The sequence below is a fragment of the Narcine bancroftii genome, chromosome 5 (genome assembly GCF_036971445.1).
Source record: "Narcine bancroftii isolate sNarBan1 chromosome 5, sNarBan1.hap1, whole genome shotgun sequence".
Taxonomy (NCBI): domain Eukaryota; kingdom Metazoa; phylum Chordata; class Chondrichthyes; order Torpediniformes; family Narcinidae; genus Narcine; species Narcine bancroftii.
Window position 1 is genome coordinate 173,984,869 of NC_091473.1, and position 20,682 is coordinate 174,005,550.

The window sequence follows — 20,682 nt, forward strand, 5'->3', positions numbered from 1 at the left end:
AAACGGAAGAATGGTCAATGGTCGATAAAACACAGAAACAGAATGATGGGCTTGAGAATGGAAGACTTTTGTTTCAGTGAATATCATTTAATTATTCAGTTTGATGTCATTCCAAATGTAACAATGTTAAATTTCCTGGTGAAATGTGCATGTTTTGGAAAGCAACTTTGGAATTTCTGCATTTGATAATAATGAGTTTATTGTCATGTACATTGTATGATGTACTTGTGCACCTCAATTCTTTCTTACTTCAGCCTGAACAGATATTTATTAAAAAAAAGTAAACTTTTTAAAATTAAAAACACAATAAATGCATAAGATAGCCAGATAATAAATATTCACAGTCATCCGAATTTGAAGAAAAAGTGTCTTGCAAAGCTCAGCTGGTCCTTTTGTGTTAGAAGGGCAGTCCATGATTAATGTAACAAGGGAGATGTTCAAATGTTTGAAAGCTGTCAGAAAGAAACTGTTCTTGAACTGACAGGTGCTGATCTTAAAGCTTCTGTATCTTCTGTCTGATGGTAACAGTGGGAAGAGACTATAACCAGGGTGATAGGGGTCCATTATGATGCTGGCTGTCTTTTAAATTAAAAATAAAATTATTTACAATATGGTAGAAGCTGATTCTGGCCATTGAGACCCATGCCATCCAATTAAACTACAACCCTGTATGTTTTTGGAGGGTGGGAGGAAACCGGAGTACCTGGGGAAAACCCACGCAGGTCCTGGGGTGAACAAATTCCTTACAGACAGTGCTGGGTTTAAACCCAGGTTGCCAGCACTGTAACAGCATCACACTAATTGCTATGCTTACTGTGGGCCCCTTCTTGAGGCAGCGCATCACATAGGTGTTTTCAGTGGATGAAAAGTCAGAGCCTGTGATGGATCTTGCTGTGTTTGCTACTTTCTACTGCCTTCTGTGTTCCTGGGTTCTTGAATTTCCAAACCAGTCAGTATACTTGCCATATTGCACCCTGCAAGTTTGATAGAATATCTGACCACATGCCAGATTGCCTCAGACACCTTAGAAAGTTGAAGAACTTCCCTGCTGTTTATAGTGACAACTGAAAGTTGCTTGGTTATGTTGAGGATTGAATTAGATTTGCCATGTTAAATTTCCCCTTGATACTGGTAGTTTCAATCTTTTTGCATGCAAAGTTGATTAAAGCATAAATTGAATATAGTGGACCCCCTTTATCCATGGTTTCAGTTACCCGCGAACAACCATGGTCCAAAACTGATCCGACTGCCCCACTCTCTCTCCACTGCCCTGTATCAGTCCCAATTAATCCTACTGCACCACCCTCTCCCCACAGCCCCGTGTCGGTGTCCACACTGATCCAAATGTATCCCCCCCCCCACCATCCCCGTCCAGTGCTGCCACCACCACCACTACCCCCTCCCCCCCCCCCCCCCCCCACTGGCCCACCGTTCAACTACTGACGCACCATCTGGCCCATGAATGATAAAAAGTTGCCTACCCCTGGGATAGGGTATCAAACTATGATTTTGATTTCACAATCTTTATTTGGATCAATTTTATCAAAGGAGCTCTGGTGAGAGAATGCCATGCATGATCAGCTTGCATGTACAACCTGACCTTGTTTTCTAATGGCATTGATAAGGAGCAATATGTTGGTAAGAAATTAGAGTAGATTGACACTATTTTGGAAACTCCAGAGTTGGTGGCATTTATTGACCAGACAGGGGTGTGAAGTTTATTGCTCATTATAAAAGGAGAACAAACGTTATTTCAAGAAATATATTTGACTACTTAAGGACATTCCTAGGTACTGTACTTTTAAAACAGCAAAGAAGCCACTAATGTAAGATAGGAAATGTGCAGATAATGTGTGTACAGCCTATACCCACAAATGGGAATAGCATAGTCATCAGGTTGTTTTCGTGATATTGTTAACAGATAAAAATAATTAGTCAGGACACTGAAAATAATTCAGATACTTTCCTGTGAATAATACTCTTCGGTCTTTCAATCCTTCTTGAGAGATTAATAAGTAGTTTCATCAGGATAGGGAAAGAAATGGATGGTGGGCATTGTTAGACTCCAAATGAATTTTGAATAGTGACTAGTTTGTTAGTAGAGAGTGGGACCCAATGATCTTTTATATCCAACATTGGTAGATTTTGAAGGTCAATTCAGAAACGTGAAAGAATAAGCGTGTGGTTTATAATGTACTATTTTAGAAAAATTGCACATGTATTTAGAATTCTTTTTAAAATTGAATAAAAGATAATTTTTGATATCTAAAAGAGCAAGATAAAGATAGGATGGTGATTTCAATGCTAAATCATGTTTTGTGCCTCTAAGTACATTCTTAATGATACATTGATTGTTTGAAAGGTTTTGATTGCAAGAGCAATGCTTATTCCAGCTTCTAAATATTTAAGTTTAAAATATATCTGAGGAATTTGATGATTTGGAAATGAAAACTGCCACAAAAATTAGTTCATCTTTTCCAGTTTGATTGAATTACATCTGTTCATCTCTATGACCGTTTACTTGATTGATCATCTCTAATGATCTTCATTATTTAGGTACTTTCACTACCCCATCGAAGATTAGTCTGTTACTGCCGATTATTTGAAGTTCCAGATCCAAATAAACCTCAGAAACTTGGCTTACACCAACGAGAAATCTTCTTGTTTAATGACCTACTCGTGGTATGTAATTAATTTGCTTAATCAAATGTCCATTGAATGGTACAATTTGCCTGAAACACCAGATTTTTGCCAGCAAGTCATTTCTATTAAACATGGAATTGTTCCTAAATGCAGTACTGAGGATGATTTAGACATAATCAAGTCATCCTAGTTTATGTCTGTTTCTCAGATTATCTGGCATGAATTAACATAAACTTATTTTCTTTGAGGTGGAGATTGCATTTAATTTTTTTTCCAAACACATGTCCAGTTGTTAAAGGGTCTACTTATGACAGGTTTGAAAACTTGGGATTAAAAAAAAATACTCAGCTCTTCTATTTTTTTAATCAAAGTGGTCAATTTCATATTTCCCATTATCACATTCCATCCTAACTTTAACTGAAATTTTATGCAACCTTGTCCCACCTAACTTTGAACGATCAGAGTACGGACATATTTACTCCGTCCTTTTCTTTGATACCGATATACAAGCTAAATAATCTTAATCAAAGCACTGCTTGTAGTAAATTACAATCACCTTTTATTCTGATCATTTTTTTTTTGTTTATTAACTAGTTCCCTGACAATGCTAAAACTACCCCAATCCTAAAAACACTGATCATATAATTGCCTATTTTGTGGCTACTAGTCTTAATTGTGTAATAATATTAACTGTGATGCCTTTTCTGAAGTATTCTGAGAATTCAAGCACTGTTTCTGCAATGTCTATCATGTTGGTTACAGACTTATAAGAATTTAACTTATCAAAACTCCATTTTTCCCTTTTAGATAGCAGCATTGACTCAGCCTAATCACGTTACACATTTCTAAGTGCTCTCTTTCCACATACTGAGTAACAGATTCTAGGAATTTCTCCCTGACTGATGGAATATTAAACAGATTTTTTTTCTTCCTCAAAAACAATTAAATTACATTTTCTATTCTCTGAAAAGCATTGTGGAATATGGTGAATTCTAGAAGAACAAAGCAAATATGTTCACAATCCATATTTGTAGGATTTTTTGATTTTTCTGAAATCCTCAATTATCCAAAAATAAATTTCAGAGCTGAAACATCTCTTCCGGATCCAAAAAATGTGGATAACTGAGGATTTTAGATAATCAAAGCTGTACTGTACCACATTCACTACATCTCCTTTCTCTAATCTGCTTGCGGTTTCCTCAAGGAATTGCAGTTGGCTTGTCAGGCAAGAGTTTCCCAGAAGCAAACCATGCTGACTTTGGCCTATTTTGTTTTGCACCTCCAGGTACTCCATGACCTCATTCTTGACAATTAACTCCATCAACTTCCAACTACTGATGTTAGGCTAACAGGTCTATAATTTCCTTTCTGCTGCCTCCATCCCTTTTTAAATAGCAGAGTGACCTTTGCAATTTTCCAGTCCTCCAGAACCATCCCAGAATCTTTTGTTCCTTGGAAGATCATTTCCAATGCCTCCACATTGGCTAGCTAGTTCTTTCGGGTTGAGTGTGAATACTTTCAATGCAGTTCTATGGGTTCCAGGGTAGCTCAAGAGTCCTGTGCATAATGCAGTAGGCATTTGAAGGGTTTAATGGGTTGCACAGGATGTGCTTTGCTCCTTCTTTCATTTGCACATGGTCTTTGTGTGCTCTTGTCATAGAAACTCTGTGTCCAGCACCTTCTGTGATTAATTGATCAATTGCCAGGGATTCCATGAGTTAGTGAGAATGTTGCAATTTGGTCAAGGGGACTTCTAAAACATCCTTCAGGCATGACCATGATCAAAATCTGAATGCTAGGCTGTTAGCTTGGGAGAGGAGACTGACAGTGATTTGTTTATATTTTCAATAAATTCAGTAGATTTCGCAGAGACCACATTGATGGCACTTCTCCAATGTCTTTAGGTGCCAAGGTTAAGTTGTCGATGCTATCGCTGGACAGGATCATTGATGCATGTTAGAACATGAGATTGAAGCTGGATTTGAGGCTTTAGTCTTCAAATGTTTTGTTTTCCTCAGTTGACAAATAGAAATATTTATTAACGTTAGTTTTTCAACAGACTTAAATCATTTGGGAATCTGGTCGTCATATTTGATGTGCAGTTAAAATATCTGCAGAGATGTGAACAATGTTAATGGTCAATTGGGGAGTAGGTCTGAGTTTTTGTGAAGAAACTCCCCATATCATCCATTAAAGAACAAAGTAAATTATGGAAATTCTGCTTTTGTTCTGACAGTAACAAACAAAGGCTTCCTTTTCGCAAGAATGATTTTAGTTAGGAATAAAACTAATAGCTTAATTAGAGATAAGTTTTAAGTCGTAACAGATAGTGGAAAAAAAAGAGGGATAGCAGGAAAGAAATCCAAAGCTTAAAGAAGCTGCCAATAATTCACCATTAAATTCATGAATAATTCTGGGTTAAAATTGTGGACAGTTAAAAGCCCCATTGGAATGACGGAAAAATAGAGGAACTAGGATTGGAGGTACTTGAAAAGAAGAATAAAGATTTTAGATAGAAAACAATATGGATTGAGGAACCCATGCACAATAATGAATGGGACATGGTGTTTTAAGAACAGTCTGTTCTGAAATGAAAAACAAGCATGGATTGTAGGGACCCACTAACTGGGACGCGACCCAGTACACAAGATGGCCGATGTAGCGGTGACCACGCAGACCCTGCGGGGGCCAATGACCTTTGTCTCAGGTGACAACCCACATGGCAGGAAGCAACTAGCAATGACAGGAACATGGGCCAATCCGAGGCCGGCACTGCCGGGATGTCACTCCTGTCGTCAGCAGCAGGGAGAGAATATAAGCCAAGTTTCCAGTGCAATAAGCCAGCCTTTGACTTTGACTTTTTGGGTGAGGGTCATTCTTCCCACACTTTGCGGTTGCACACGCTACAGGGTAAGGATTCCAGCAGTAAATTTTACAGAGCTGAAATAGGTAGATTTAGGTTGACTTGGATATAACAACTGAAACTTAACCCTCAGTCAGGATGTTACCGACTCACAATTATTCAATAGAAGGATGGAGATATCAACAAGGAAACAGAATTTGTAAAGTGAGCCAAGGACATGCAAGCCATGTTCTCAACAGACCTATCTCAATGCAAACCAGGGTCAAGCAAATTTGTGTCATCACGTAAACCCTTTTCTCAATCTTGTTTGCATTAGCGCACCTCACCTCCAACTAGGTTCTCACTAGACAGTAGTTAATTAATAGATAAATGGGAAGTTGTTCAACATTTGTCACCTCCATCTTTGAACCATGATCCGTCAAACTCAGCCCAAATTCAGTCAGTGATTTATGGTTGCACAGCTGAAGCTTGCACATGTGCACATTCAGAGACTCCTTCAATGCTTCAATGAACCTGAAGTGGTTGGTAATAGTGAAGATATATGCCAAAACCTGCAGCATAATCCTGACTGGGAAGTAAGCAGAAGAATGGTTGTTATAACTTAATACAGAGAAATGTGATGTGTTGCATTTTGGGAAGTCTGACATGGATAGGACCTACACAGTGAATGGCAGGGTTCTGGGGAGTGCTGTAGAGCAGAGGAATCTAGGAGTAGAGGTACTTCATACGTTGAGAGTGGCATCACAGGCAGACACAATGGTCCAAAAGACTTTTGGCGCATTGACCTTTGTCAAGATAGAATATTGAGTATAAGAGTTGGGAGGTCATGTTGCAATTGTTCAAGTCATTGATGAGGCCATACTTGGAATATTGTGTTCTGTTTTGGCCGATGCGCTATAGAAAAAGTCGCTGTCAAGTTTGAGATGATGTAGAGAAGATTTACAAGAATGTGGCCAGGTCTCTTGGGTCTGAGCTAGAGGGAGAGGCTGAGCAGGCCAGTGCTATTTCTTGGACCATAGGAAAATGAGGGGTGAACTCACAGAGGTGTACAATAGAATGAATAGATCAGGTGTGTTCATAAAGGTTTAAGGTGAGGGAGTGAAATTTAATAGGAACATGAGAGCTAATTTTTTTTCTTACATAGGATGGTCGGTGCATGGAACAGGCTGCTGGTACCACTGCAATGTTTAAGAAATATTTGGATGGCTCACCGATATGGGCCAAATGAAGACGGATTGGACTCATGTGGGTGGACAATTTGGTCAACAAGGGAAAATTGGGCTGAAAGGCCTGTTTCCACTCATTATGAAACATATGGAAGGATAGACCTTACACTAAATATTTTGAAAACAAAAGATGTTCTATCATCCTATACTTGCAAATGGTGTGTTTTCTATTCCCCCCTTCCAGCATCTCAAACAACATCCGCAAAGAGACCTGGAAAAATGTAGATAATTTTCCATTTCTGAGGATTACCTCTCAACAAAAACATCAATGAAAAGATTCAGCATTATTCAGTAAAATTCCACAATTTTAACCCAGAATTATTCATGAATTTAATGGTGAATTATTGGCAGCTACTTTAAGCTTTGGATTTCTTTCCTGCTATCCCTCTTTTTTTTCCACTATCTGTTACGACTTAAAACTTATCTCTAATTAAGCTATTAGTTTTATTCCTAACTAAAATCATTCTTGCGAAAAGGAAGCCTTTGTTTGTTATTGTCAGAACAAAAGCAGAATTTCCATAATTTACTTTGTTCTTTAATGGATGATATGGGGAGTTTCTTCACAAAAACTCAGACCTACTCCCCAATTGACCATTAACATTGTTCACATCTCTGCAGATATTTTAACTGCACATCAAATATGACGACCAGATTCCCAAATGATTTAAGTCTGTTGAAAAACTTAAGTTAATAAATATTTCTAGTTGTAAAAGCTTTGCTTACTGAAGTGAGTTGAGGAGCTGACACTACTTATTTAATAGTTGAGAGTTACACCGATAAATAATTCATGTTTATCTTTTAACTTGTACATGATTGGTGTGTAACCTAAAACCTCTGTTTTTGTCCAGGTTACAAAGATCTTTCAAAAGAAGAAAAATTCTGTGACCTACAGTTTCCGACAATCCTTCTCCTTGTATGGGATACAAGTTCTTCTTTTTGAAAATCAATGTAAGTTTTGAAGAAATGTTCCACCTGCATTTTCAAGTATTTTAAACTTAAAAGCCTTTCCAAAAGCTATTGAGCTCTGTTGATAATCGTTCAATGCACAGCAATATTATTTTTTAACATGAGCTTGTTCTTTTGTATTTTCCTCAGATTACCCAAATGGAATTCGACTTACTTCAGCTAATACAGGTGCTGATATCAAAGTCCTTATTAATTTCAATGCCCCCAATCCTCAGGATCGTAAAAAATTCACCGATGACCTTCGTGAATCTATTGCGGAAGTGCAAGAGATGGAAAAGTACAGGATAGAATGCAAGTAGAAAATTGTTTGAAATCCTCTTGAATTTGTGCTGTAGTTGACTTCAGGAAGTGGGGTGGAGCACACTCCTCAGTCTGTATCAATGGTGCTGAAGTGGAGATGGTAGAGTGCTGCCGGTTGTTAGGTGTAAATATCACCAACAATCTGTTCTGGCCAATCACATTAACCCTACAACCAAGTAAGTGCATCAACACCTCTGCTTCCTTAGAAATTTTGCATTTTTGCAATGTCCCTTACCAATTTTTATAGATGCACCATGGGAAGTATCCTGTCCAGTTCAGCCCAAGACAGAAAGAAACAGAGGCAAATCCATGACTCTGGGAGGACTCTTTTTTGCTTCTCTTTCTCTGACTGGAAAGGGCGCCAGGCAATTTCTGCTGATGGCTGGCTAATGCATTTTTGTTTTATCTGTTTTATTACATGACAATAAAAAAAAGAATCTTGATATTGTAGAGTTGAAAAAGGAGCTCAGGCCTTTACACAAACCAGCCTCTTCTCTATCAACTCCATCAACACTTCCTGCTGCCTTAGGAAATCAGCCAAAATATTAAAACATTCATTCCACTTCATTCACATTCCCTTGTCCCCTCTCCCCTCGGGCAGAATATGCATGACTTTGAAACAGATTCCTGGACAGTTTCTTCCCAGCTGTTTTCAGACTATGTAATGCATATTCTGCCCTTGGACTGTTTTAATACTAAAACATATACTTTTGTTTTATTTTGTACTCCCTGTTGTACTCAAGAATAAGATGGACTTGACTGGATAGCATACAAAACAAAGTTTTTCACTCTATCTTAGTTCTTTAATAAACAATTCAATGTACTTTAAGATGTGAGTTTCAATATATTTGGTTTCACAGTTATAAATTGCAGATCCTTCTTGACACAATATGAAATATTTTAATGGTGAAAGTTCCATTTAGAATGAACACAATAGTCTTACAAAAACAAAGCAAACATGGTCTTTAATAGTTTTTCTTGTTGACACAATTGTACAATTTCATCATTGCTGTAAGATAATGTAATTCAAAATTGTATCTTTAGCGGAACTAGAAAAACAGAAAGGAGTCGTACGTCCAAGTATCTCTCAAGCATCAGGCCTGAAAAAGGAACCCGGTATTGGCACAAGAAACAGAACCAGTCTGGATGATAGTTATGCCACTGGGGAGGGGTTAAAGAGGACCGCCCTAAGCAGTTCGCTCAGGGACCTTTCAGAAGCAGGTAGGATATGACAATTACTTTAAATTTCTGTTTTTGTGTTGATCTGCTAAATATAATTTTAATCTTACTTTATCAGGTGAAAATGAGGGGAACTTCTCAATTTTGACAGAAGCTGAAACAGAAAATTGCTTAGCCATTTTGGTATTGTAGGATGTCTGTAGTCGAATTTGTGCAGACCATCTCAAGTTTATTCCAAAAGTGATCGAATTTTCAGCCTTTGAAGCTGTGCATTAACTTTATGAAATCTTATATTATCATGAAATTACGTAAAATTTAGTTAGCAATAAAATCTGGCATTTTAATATGCAAATAGTAAACTTTTCAAGTACATTCATGTTCAAGTACAGAATCCAAATTTGATGAGAGTAAAGCATAATTTAATACCACTGGAGATTGAAAAATCCACTTTTAACATTTTAATCTTTTGTTTATCGTGTACATATTTTAAGCAAGTTATTCAATTGTACAGATTTTAGAAATAATTGGAATGATCAAAAGTATAACTTGTTGAAAGATTTAACATGTGATTTACTAAGTCAAGACATATTTAGCATGGAATGCTCAGGTGAAGTGAATACTCCGCTATGTACACAAAAATGAATTTTCTGTGTTTTGTTCCTCGATCAGTACATGTTCAACCTTCTCAAGTGTTTTGTTTTTGTTTTATGTGGGGAACAGCAATGTGCAATGTCAAATATAAATCAAAGTGAACTCATGGAAATAACTCAGTCATTGCAGCTTGCTTAATAACGTTTGGTCTCAAGTCTGTTTGTTCTCTTTTAAAGTCGATTTTAATTATGGATGTTGCAATGTTATTTTGTTACATGCCGTATACTTGTATTCAAAAATAAATTGTTTTATTGTTAGGTTTTAATGAAACTTTAAAATGACTACTGACCCAAATTATTCCAGGATCACTGTTTGCGTGCTTTATAAAAACATTCATTCTCTGGTACAATTCAAGCACTTCTGATGTTAAACAAAAATATTAACACAGAATGTTCAGCTCTACACATTCCATATTCAATAAAACATACCATGTTTAGACAAGATCACTGGTTAGAAGATTGGATTTGCATCTTTTTTAAAGTGATTCTTTCATCTTTCACCTTTGACCTAGGTTCCACCAGTTTCTTATTGACCATTGTTCTACACATTCCATATTCAATAAAACATACCATGTTTAGACAAGGTCACTGGTTAGAAGATTGGATTTGCATCTTTTTTTAAGTGATTCTTTCATCTTTCACCTTTGACCTAGGTTCTACCAGTTTCTTACTGACCATTGTTCTAAACCAGAGGAGGAAATGAAATCCACTTTAGGTCCAGTTTTTCAGATCAATGTATGCTCCTTGAAACAATTCAGTACAAGACCACATTTGTGGAAGTGTTTGGCAACATGTTTATTCTGTTGCTTCTACGTATCCACAAAAGCTGATAAAGCTCATCATTTATGTGGTTTCCATTGATAACAAAATAACCATTATCCATCCATGTTGCTCAAGTTTTATTTTCTTTTTACATCTGCAGTAGATGTTTTTATACAATATATAGCCAAATTTGTATGAATTGTAAACAAAAATCTATTTTTGAAACAATAGCATAAGTTGTTTGAACTATTTCATTTTAAAATGTTTTTTTTCTACCCGACAATGAAATATAACAATGAGCTATTGTTACCTTTAAGCTTCAAAAACAACATTAGATTCACAGCAGCCATTACCCCGTTTAACAGTACGCTGCTTAGTTTCCTTCAGGTTTGCCTGCTGGTTCCCAATTAGATATGCTCAGCTTCTACCATGTACAGATGTGCATTGGGTTACGAGGATGTGGCCCCCGGGTTAATTCTTGGTTTCTAATCTTTGGTATTGCATGTCCTGGGCAGGCAAGCGTGGGCGACGCAGCAGTGCGGGATCGTTAGACAGCAATATGGAAGTAAGTAGGAAGTAATTGCTCTGTAGCTGGATGTCTAATGTATATATTTAAAGCATTTGTTTTGCATCCTTTTGCTTTCCTCCAATAGTAGCCTGCCTGCCACATAGAAATGCATGTGTGAACTGCTTGCCCATATGCATCTAATGCTCATGCAGTCAGGCTTCTTATAAGGCACACCATTATTGATGGAATCAGTTGAATGTGGTTCTGCTAGCAGCAATTGAGTCTGAAGGTTATGAAGTGGTCAGCATGGCATGCTGAATAAATTTTTTAAATACCATGTTATAATATTTGAACATGGGTTGTTTATTATTTTGTCTTGAGCCGCAGTTTTTTTTTCAACTTTCAGAATAACAAGATTCTCAGGGTTTTGATTTCTTAAGATGTTAACAATTTTGTTTTAAAAAAAACTGAAAGCAATATATGGAAATACATAGAAAAACTGGATAGTTAGATGATCTGAGCGTGGATTTCATGAAAATCATTCATTTTACAGCATTTACCCACACTCCCCTGCTCCAGCCCCAACTTCATTTATTGCCCATGCATGCTTACACTGTGATGGCATAAGGATTAATAGATCTGCTCTTTTGACATAATATTGCTAGTAATTCAGTGAAATAACTTTTTCATTTCTCTCAACACTTTATAACTTCTTTACAATTTTTGTTTTGTCTGTGCAAATGTCTTTGTTGTAATAGTCTTGTGTGTTCTTAAAGGATGATCTGAAATTTGTTGCTTGTTGTAATCAATTGATTGCAGTTTTGATCGTACTTTGGTACAGTAGGTACTCCAATCTTGAAGAGAACACTTCGATCAAGTGCACAAATAGGAAACCAAATGGAAAAAAAATCAGTTCATTTCATTTAAATGTCTGTTTATGTAGCAGAATGGCAATTAAAGACAATTACTCAAATTCACCATGACAACTATTGAATTCATGGGTAATGTAGAGATTGCTGTTTGTTCTATATCGGAATGAATTCTTTGCAAATTTTACACCTTGTATGTTTGGGCAATGCATTTAAGATCATTTACAAAAACACAAAATCTCTTAATTAAAAGCCATGTAGTAGATAAATATGTTAGTAAAGAAGGGCAAAAAAGATTTTTTTGAACATTTGAATTTCTCACATAAGACACAAAGGGAGCTAAATAAAAAAATTGAATGTTAATGGGAGAAAATAATGTCCTTTGAGCAGTTTTCCATGCTTCCAGGTTGGAGAGTCAACAAAACTTGGAAAAAATATGTCATTCATTCATCTCTTCACCTGACAGGATCATGGTTGTCCTTGCATGGAAGCTTGGAGGGGGGGATTTGCCACAGAATAAAATGAATAAAGAAATTAACATCAAATAAACATCTTTATGGATATATATCAAATCCTGCAAATATGGTATAGAACACTGGAAATATTGCTCATATCCATATATGTAACGGTATATCTTTAAAAATCTGACAAAAATACTGCATTTTGACAAAGATTTTATTTTGTGCATATTTGGATATTTTTCTGGTAATGCAATATCATAATTTTACAGAGAATGTGTTTTGAATCCAGTATTTTTTAAATTATTTGCCTGAGCTTCAGTATAGTCTTCACCAAGCTGGGTGTGGACATATGTAATCAGGGGCCAAAGTGACAAATAATTCACTTTCTCACAATGTGTTTTTGTAAATTATGACCATTCAAAAAAATGGAATATAACATTCTTTCTGCTTTGGTATACCAGTTCAAATGTGTTCCATTTATGAATTTTATCAGTTAGCCATCAATAATTTGCATTTAGAAAGACACTCTCATAGAAAATGTCACCACTACTTTACAGAGTTCTGAGAATAAATCAGATAAAGGAAATGGATGAAATGCCATCATGGCACTTTAGGATTAATAACCGGAAGCTTCACCAAAAAGTTAGCATTGATGGTTTTAAAGCTGGTGAATACAGTGAAGAAATCCAGAGAGGAAATATCATGAGAATTAGAAGAAATTGATCATTGTCCCAAGCTCATACAAATTTTTTTTTTAATTCATTTCTCCATCACAATGTTCTCATGGCATTAAGCATCATCAATCAGTTATTTTTAAAGCTATTTTCATGCAAACAACTTTTAGTTATTGAATTAAATGTGGTTTAAAAACATAAATGAATATCTGTATACTTGATAGTTGTTAAAATTGGAGTGTAGAGTACAAAATGTTATCTATGTTGGCAGGTTTAGGCTCATCCTTACCCTTTTCCTTTATAAAATTTACAGACAATCTGATAATGAGACATAAACTGAGAATATGGGCACAATTTAGGAAATGTTTTGGCTATCTTAATGTTTCTCTTGCTAGCTTTATTATAAAGAATTTTCTTTTTCAACCTTTTAACTTGGATGCAGGTTTTAGGGAATGGATTGGATTGGGAATAAAAGGTTTTAAGGATCTATATATTCATGGCAATTTCACTTAATTTAAACAATTAGCAGTTAAATTCAATCTTCCTAATTTTTTTAGATACCTACAAATTAGGCATTTTGTTCAGCATAAATTCTCTAATTTTCCTCGAATTCCCAATACCGATGTTCTTGATTTATTTTTTGACTTAAAGTTTTCTCATGATGAATTGATGCAATTATTTATGACAATTTGATGGACCTAAGAATATGTTCAGGGATGGAATCAAGAATGGGAATGGGATCGAGATTTGAATGCATCAATTTCAGAAGAAAATTGGGATAACATGTCTGATCTGATTCATAATGTAACCATATAACCATTTACGGAGCGGAAACAGGCCATGTTGGCCTTTCGAGTCCGCACCGGATCACTGATTTTGTGCGCCCTCTTCAGGCATTGGTCCCGGTAGATCTTCATTCAATAACGATGTTGCACAACATTGTTTAATACATTTTTAAGTTGTACATAGAATACAGATGTCCAATGTTTTATCCAGATGTTGATCCACTATGGGACAAATGTAAAATTTTTAAGGCCTCTCTGTATGTCAAATGTATGTTTTGGAGTGTCCAGAAGGACAAGAACATTGGGAACAATTCTTTAAAACTCTATCACAGATTCTTAGGATTAAATTAGAACCGTGCCCTTTTATTTGTTTGGTCATTCTCTAGAAGAGAGGATTTCCTTGAATTCAACTCAAAAAGAATAGTAGCTTTTACTCCATTGACGGCCAGATGAGCAAGTTTGATAAGATGGAAGGACAGAGTAGCACCAACTCGTATGCAATGGATACAGGATGTTATGTCTTGCTTGAGTTTGGAGAAAATTAGATCAAATGTTAAAGAGATCAAGGTTGAATTTGACAAGGTATGGGGCCCATTCATGGACTATTGTCATAATTTGATTCCTTAGTCAGGGAAGCTCCGGGGCTTTTCTATCCGATGTCCAAGAGCCGATACTCAATTTATTTGCTGGTGACTATGTTTAGTTGGGGGGGGGGTGGTTAGATAGATTAGTACGGGGGTGGGGGTCTTCTCTTTTTCTTTTGTTCTTGTTTTTGATATTTTCTACAACTAGAAGAGATTGGTCTATTTAGATAATCACAATGTATATCTCAGTATTAGAATATGAGGAGAAATTCTCATAAGGATTTTTCACTTTTTTCGAGAATGATATAAGACAATGTATAATTTATATACGACTCATTCTCTATTGCAATATATAATTATTTAATATCTAAACAATATATAGATGTAATATTTCTCTCTATCAAATAAGAAAAAAATACAAATTAAAGCTTTTATATTTTTATTTCTCACTAAATGTTTCTAATGCTTTGTATTTAAAAAATATTCCCTGCCACAAAATGACAAAGGCATTTGATCTAATAATAATTAGGAATCTCTTTTCACTAAAAGCATCATTTTAATGTGACAGCACAATGAATCGCCCAGTTATCCATTATAATTGCAGATGAATTTTCTTTTTAAAATGGCAACCTTAAAATGAATTTAAAACACGTAAAAATGTGGCTTTTAAAAGGCTTTTATTATGTGGGAAATAATCGACCATTGGATTATTCAGAATGGTTAGGAAGTGGACATACTCTACCACACTGGGACTCAGTTCTTGCACTTTCTCCAAACTTACTTAGTTTTATTCTTCTTATTATTATAATTTTATATCATTAGTTATATTGCTGAACTGTGTAACATCTTTTTTTTTAAAGTGAAGTAAAAGCATGTTGGAGTATTGATTGTTGATAATCCAGTGAATCTACCAGTCTGGCACAACCCAAAGCCTAAAAATATGGGATCAAGAAAGAAGAGGAGAATGATGCCAAAATTAAAGATGAATATTATCTGGAAAATAAATAAATTGTATTTTCCTTTGTATAAAATTATGTCTGGAATGACTTTGTTAACATGTTTAGATATATATTGTATTTTAGATTTTAATCATACAGGGCTTAACCATTCATTCATAAATTTCCATTCTTTCATAAATCAAATGACTCTTGAAAATATCATGTGTTATATCTGATGGTACAATGCATAGATAATTCAGTTCTCATTTCATTGAAGAAAGAGCTAATCGTATCATCACATCTAAAACACAAATCTGATTCATTTTTTCATGCTGTTTGGTCATGTATACATATAGAATCTTTTTGGAAGAAAATTCAAAGTCATTTTTAGAATATCTGTATAAGATTAAAATAGTTTTAGATCCAACAGTATTTTTATTGGGTAGTTTGCAACCTCTGAAAGGCTTGGGATTAAATAAGTTTCAGCTTGCTTTTGTATATTTAGCTTTATCCGTAGCGAAAAAATGTATTGCTAGTACGTGGAAAGATACAAATATGATTGATATTAATAGATGGCATAATGAGATGAAATATTGTTTAATAATGGAAAAAATTACGTATGTTTCGCATGATAATTATATATTTTTTATTAATAAATGGCTGTTATATTTGGAATATTTACATTTCAATTTACATTCATTTGATTTTAAAATGTATATTTAACTTTTTATTAAATATCCTTTCTTTTTTCTTTTTTTATGGCTCTCCTTAGGAGAGTTGGCTGAAAGGGGGGGGGGGGGGGGTTTCTCTTTCTTTTCTTTTTTTTATATATATAAAAAATGTTCATGTTTAATTGCTGTATATGTCATATATTCTTTGATTTTTGAACAAATAAATAAAGTTTAAAAAAAAAAGAAGAAAGAGCTAATGTGTTGTTAGAAGAGCACAAAGATCTTAATGTAATGTCAGTAATAATATAATGACATAAATTGAAATAAATTTTGTTTTTATTGAATAATTAAAAATTATTTTCTTTTTCTTTGCAGGGGTCAGTCATTAACAGCCCTCATGTACATCGAAGAGTCAACCAGTCTATGCGAGGAGAAAATCCAATCCGTCCTCATCAGGCGACGTCAAACTCATCATCATTGCTTGGTTCTTTATTTGGCAGTAAAAGAGGAAAATCGTCTACCCAGGGTTATTCTTTGCCAGGACCATCTCAGCAGCTCCAGTATCCACCACATCAGCAACATTCCGCAGCTATACATCACGCAGGTCAGACGGAAGCACAGACACAGCAGCTGCATGCGCACCATTCCCAATTCTGTCATGTACCGCAAACGCAGCCTCTACCCCCTCCTTATCATCACCATCACCATTACCACCCTCCTCAACATGCTCAGTTCCCTCAGCAGCATCACCAGCACTTACAGCATTCCCAGCATGCAACTCATCCCCAACATTCCCAGCATGCAACTCATCCCCAACATTCCCACTACGTGCAACAGCACCCCCATTCATCCCATCCTCCCATGCCCATTTCCCATTCTCCGCATCCTACTCATACACAGCACCCTCAGCTCCTCCATGGGCAGCAACCCCAATCTGGTCCTACCACTAGCAAGACCAAACACACAAGCGGCATCAGTACAATCGTGTAGGTGGAAAGGAAAGACAAACCACATTCTAAGAAAGCTGCATTGGCACTTAAATGCAGCAATATATGAATCTAACTTCCTAACTTGAAAATATTACTGTGCTATTGTTAATATCTTATTGGAAAAGTGAAATTTCCAGTCCCAATACAAAATTACAAATAATTGGCATAATCTTTTAGGCTACCCAGGGGAAAGTTTTCCTTGGTTTATTTCTGCCTTGCTTGAGGCAGGCTGAAGGCTTCCATGTTACTTACCATTCAGTGTTTATGATGGTCTTTTTTCCAGTAGTTGTTAAAAATAACAGTCTTTCTTTCCCTTGGTGTACTGCCTGACAGCTGTTTTGTTATTTCAAATTTGGTAGCCTGTGACAAAAAAAAACTGATGTGGATCAAATGATTTGAGAGTTGCTGTGTGACAATGGCTTTTGACAGTAGAAGAAACCCATAGAGAAACAGAAAATCGTTGTAGTGGCTTTGTTTGAATTTGATCGTTTAATTGCACCCGGAAAGCAATGTTTAGCACCCTTAGAATCCTGAAGCTGCAGAATAAGCTTCACTTCTTGAAAAAAGGTTCAATTAAACTATTCACAAGACTTAAAATTGTAGTATTTTGGGCAACGTTAAACAATTTCAGTATTTATTCAGCTGTAGTCCCTTATAGCAAACACATCACAAATAGACTTTATTAAGTGTGCCAACTATTTCATCATTTAATTCTTTAATCAAAATCTGCTTTATATATGACATGCATATTTTAAGAGGAAACCCTGCACACTTATTTGACTTCAGTATTCAAATTAGTATAATTAATATTCTAGGTAAGCTCACAAAATTTAACGCTGAAATTGAGTTGGCATCTGAATGTCTGAATTTGCCATTCTTCGTTTCAAAGCACTGCTTATCAGTCGGAGACAAATGAAGGTAAAACATATAGAATAAATCAAAATTTATTGATCTGTTTACACACAGTATGAACAGAATTTTATGTACATGCACAAATATTTAAAAGTCCACACTGAGAGCAATTAGCAGGTGACAACAAAACTGTCGAAGATGAAGTTCTTAAGAAAGAGAGAGAGATATATTTTTTTGCTTCCAAGTACATTGCACTCAGCAGGCTGAGTACACCTTGCACTCACATCACTGTCATACTTGTTTCTGGAATTTAAATTTGGTCCTTTTATTTCAAATGTGAATTGGTGGTACCATCTAATATTAAATTACTGCTGCAGACACACTGTTGAAGTGATAGCAATAGTAAGTTTATATTCAGTGATAAAGTGAAAGGTCTGCTAAATATGAAGGAACATTATGGCATGGACCATTCTAAAATAGGACCAGCTCAGATTTTTGTTTCCCTCCATAAATGCCAGCAAATCTATGAACTGAGCACTTTGTTAGCTGCCATAGAGAGCAAATACAGCAAATAGAGTTTAGCCTTTTTTTTTCGGTTTGGTTTCCAGTGTGTGCAATATTTTCTTACAATTATGTACTACGAAGTGAGAATATGTGTCAGGTTTTAATTTAAATCATTCTTGGACAACTTGGATCACAAAGTCTTATCACTTGAATTGAACTAATTCCTGAGATTCTGTTCCTTTCTGTATAAAGAATGATGTGTTCTCAATGAAACAAACTATCTTGCATGTCATTTAATGTTAATATTGTGAGGCTACACTCTACATACTGTATATTTGCAAAATTTTAGTGTTGACATTAAATATAGTTGAGGTAAATTGATCTCATATTAAAATACTTAGACTGTTTCTTCATACCTCTGTACTTACAACTATAGTCTAAATGTAATCTAAAATTGGTTCCAAAAAAGATCTGGTTGCCCTTCTAGATGATAGTGGGTGGGGAGGGTTTGTTCCAAATTCCTCTTGGAATTGCACAATAACTCCTACTTGAAAACTTTTGTCTGTTACAGATGCTGTGCATAAATTGTTTGAGATTATCGTGAATTTTCATTGTAAATAAAATGTATTAAATTGGGAATAGTGTGGATTATTTTTTTATATTTAGTGTTTAAATAGCTACATTATCAGTTTGCCCTGGCTTTATGTACAGATGTTCATCAGTGTTGATGTGTAAATGAGTACAAACACATATGGCTTACGTCACTGTTAAAATCTGACGAAAGCATATGATGATGTTAGGTGATTTACATTTTTGATTTATGCAAATTTTTACCAGATGATGCCAGACTAAGAAGAACACACTCTCTGGGCTGCAATTCACCCACCGGGTCTTGCAGATGTTGCAGACCTGATCTTTTCTGGAATAACACAACTAACATGTATTTGTATTTTTTTTTAAGTTAAGAATGAAATGTACCATAATGTGATTTTTTTTTTGGATAAGATCACTTTAATAATATTGTGCAAATATTGTATTGCTTAAAAAGGAGAGAAAGCTGCAACCATCTGATGTCAAGTGTTTTCCCATCGTGCAATGCATGCTGCAGAAGCCTCTTGCTTCTGGTAAAAAAAGAACTGAATGAAAGTCAGTAAATACAAGTGAAACGTTTGATGTTAAATTACTGTCTCATGTAAAACTATGTGTTTCTGCAGTCCAGCATGTATTTAGGTTTGTACTCATTGTACAAAATCATTTGACACTGCCACTTCTGCCTGCAAATATAAAGTAATTGTGTACATAGACTAAAATTGGAATACACCATCTCAAGAGTGAGATCGAAAAGGCAGTGGGAAATTAGATTGAAGGTAGGGTTAATGAATAGACAGTTCTTTAATTTGTACATAATTGTAAATTAGTTTTACCAATATGTCCATAGTTATTTAAGGGTTGAATTACTTCTGCCCCTTAACTATTGTCATTCCTAGATCTGTTGTACTTCTGTGGCAGCCATATCAAACTCTTTGCATGTTGCAAGCAATGAGTTCTTGAAAACATACTAATTAACTGTAAGATGTTTTCAACAATTCATGCATTGTAACTAGTTTGCAATGCTCAATATCCATTTTCTATGTAGATGAGAAAATGAGTGAATTCATTTTCATTTGCATTATAGTTGTACGTAGTGCACAATCCTATCCATGTCAAGCTGACTGTGATAATGTGGAGAACGCAAAATAAATCATATAGAACTACTGATTTTGTCTTTTATTTTATTTGGTGATTTGCTTGGAATTTTGGAAAGAAAGCTGCCTGCTCTTTTCCTTCAAGGCAAGTCCTGGTTTTTGATAATAATCATATCATGCACCTTGTGTTTTGGTTGGCTGGAACTTTATTAAGATGATGTGCAGGTGATGGAACATACTCTGTCGGCTTTGGCCTTTGCAATAAAAGACGGAACGCACAGTGCATTTATGGATTTTGCACAATGGTTGTTGAGGGAAAGATCTTGTGAATGCAAAGTTTGATGCAGGAGTCCGAAAGCTGATTATGGTAGTTCATGATGCGTTGATATTTTGAACTTCCCTCAAGTAATTGAATTGTTTGGAATTTTGTGCATTTACCTGTAGGTCTTGCTTTAACTTTTCCCTGAATGTGTTATACTTATGGCACATGATCAGACTTTTTTTTTAATAGCACACTAAGCAATAATTGCATATATCAACCACTTTGGTCCTTAACTATTGTTATGGGTCATA

General features: G+C 35.5%; 1 protein-coding gene across 9 annotated transcripts in view; it reads left to right on the top strand.

Moving 5' to 3' along the window:
• iqsec1b (IQ motif and Sec7 domain ArfGEF 1b) overlaps positions 1–20,178 on the top strand; it is a 446,158-nt gene extending 425,980 nt beyond the window's left edge. For 4 of the 9 annotated variants that reach the window (XM_069939805.1, XM_069939808.1, XM_069939807.1 and 1 more), the window contains 6 exons: positions 2,557–2,682; positions 7,581–7,680; positions 7,828–7,989; positions 9,043–9,219; positions 11,105–11,154; positions 16,455–20,178. In XM_069939805.1, the coding sequence (XP_069795906.1) occupies positions 2,557–2,682; positions 7,581–7,680; positions 7,828–7,989; positions 9,043–9,219; positions 11,105–11,154; positions 16,455–17,069 (1,230 nt within the window). In that variant the 3' untranslated portion in view covers positions 17,070–20,178. Of the gene's footprint in view, positions 1–2,556; positions 2,683–7,580; positions 7,681–7,827; positions 7,990–9,042; positions 9,220–9,295; positions 10,065–11,104; positions 11,155–11,938; positions 12,326–15,330; positions 16,048–16,454 lie in introns of those variants that run through there. The other 5 variants (XM_069939810.1, XM_069939811.1, XM_069939812.1 and 2 more) reach the window with 5 other exon arrangements.
• Positions 20,179–20,682: the final 504 nt, after the last annotated feature.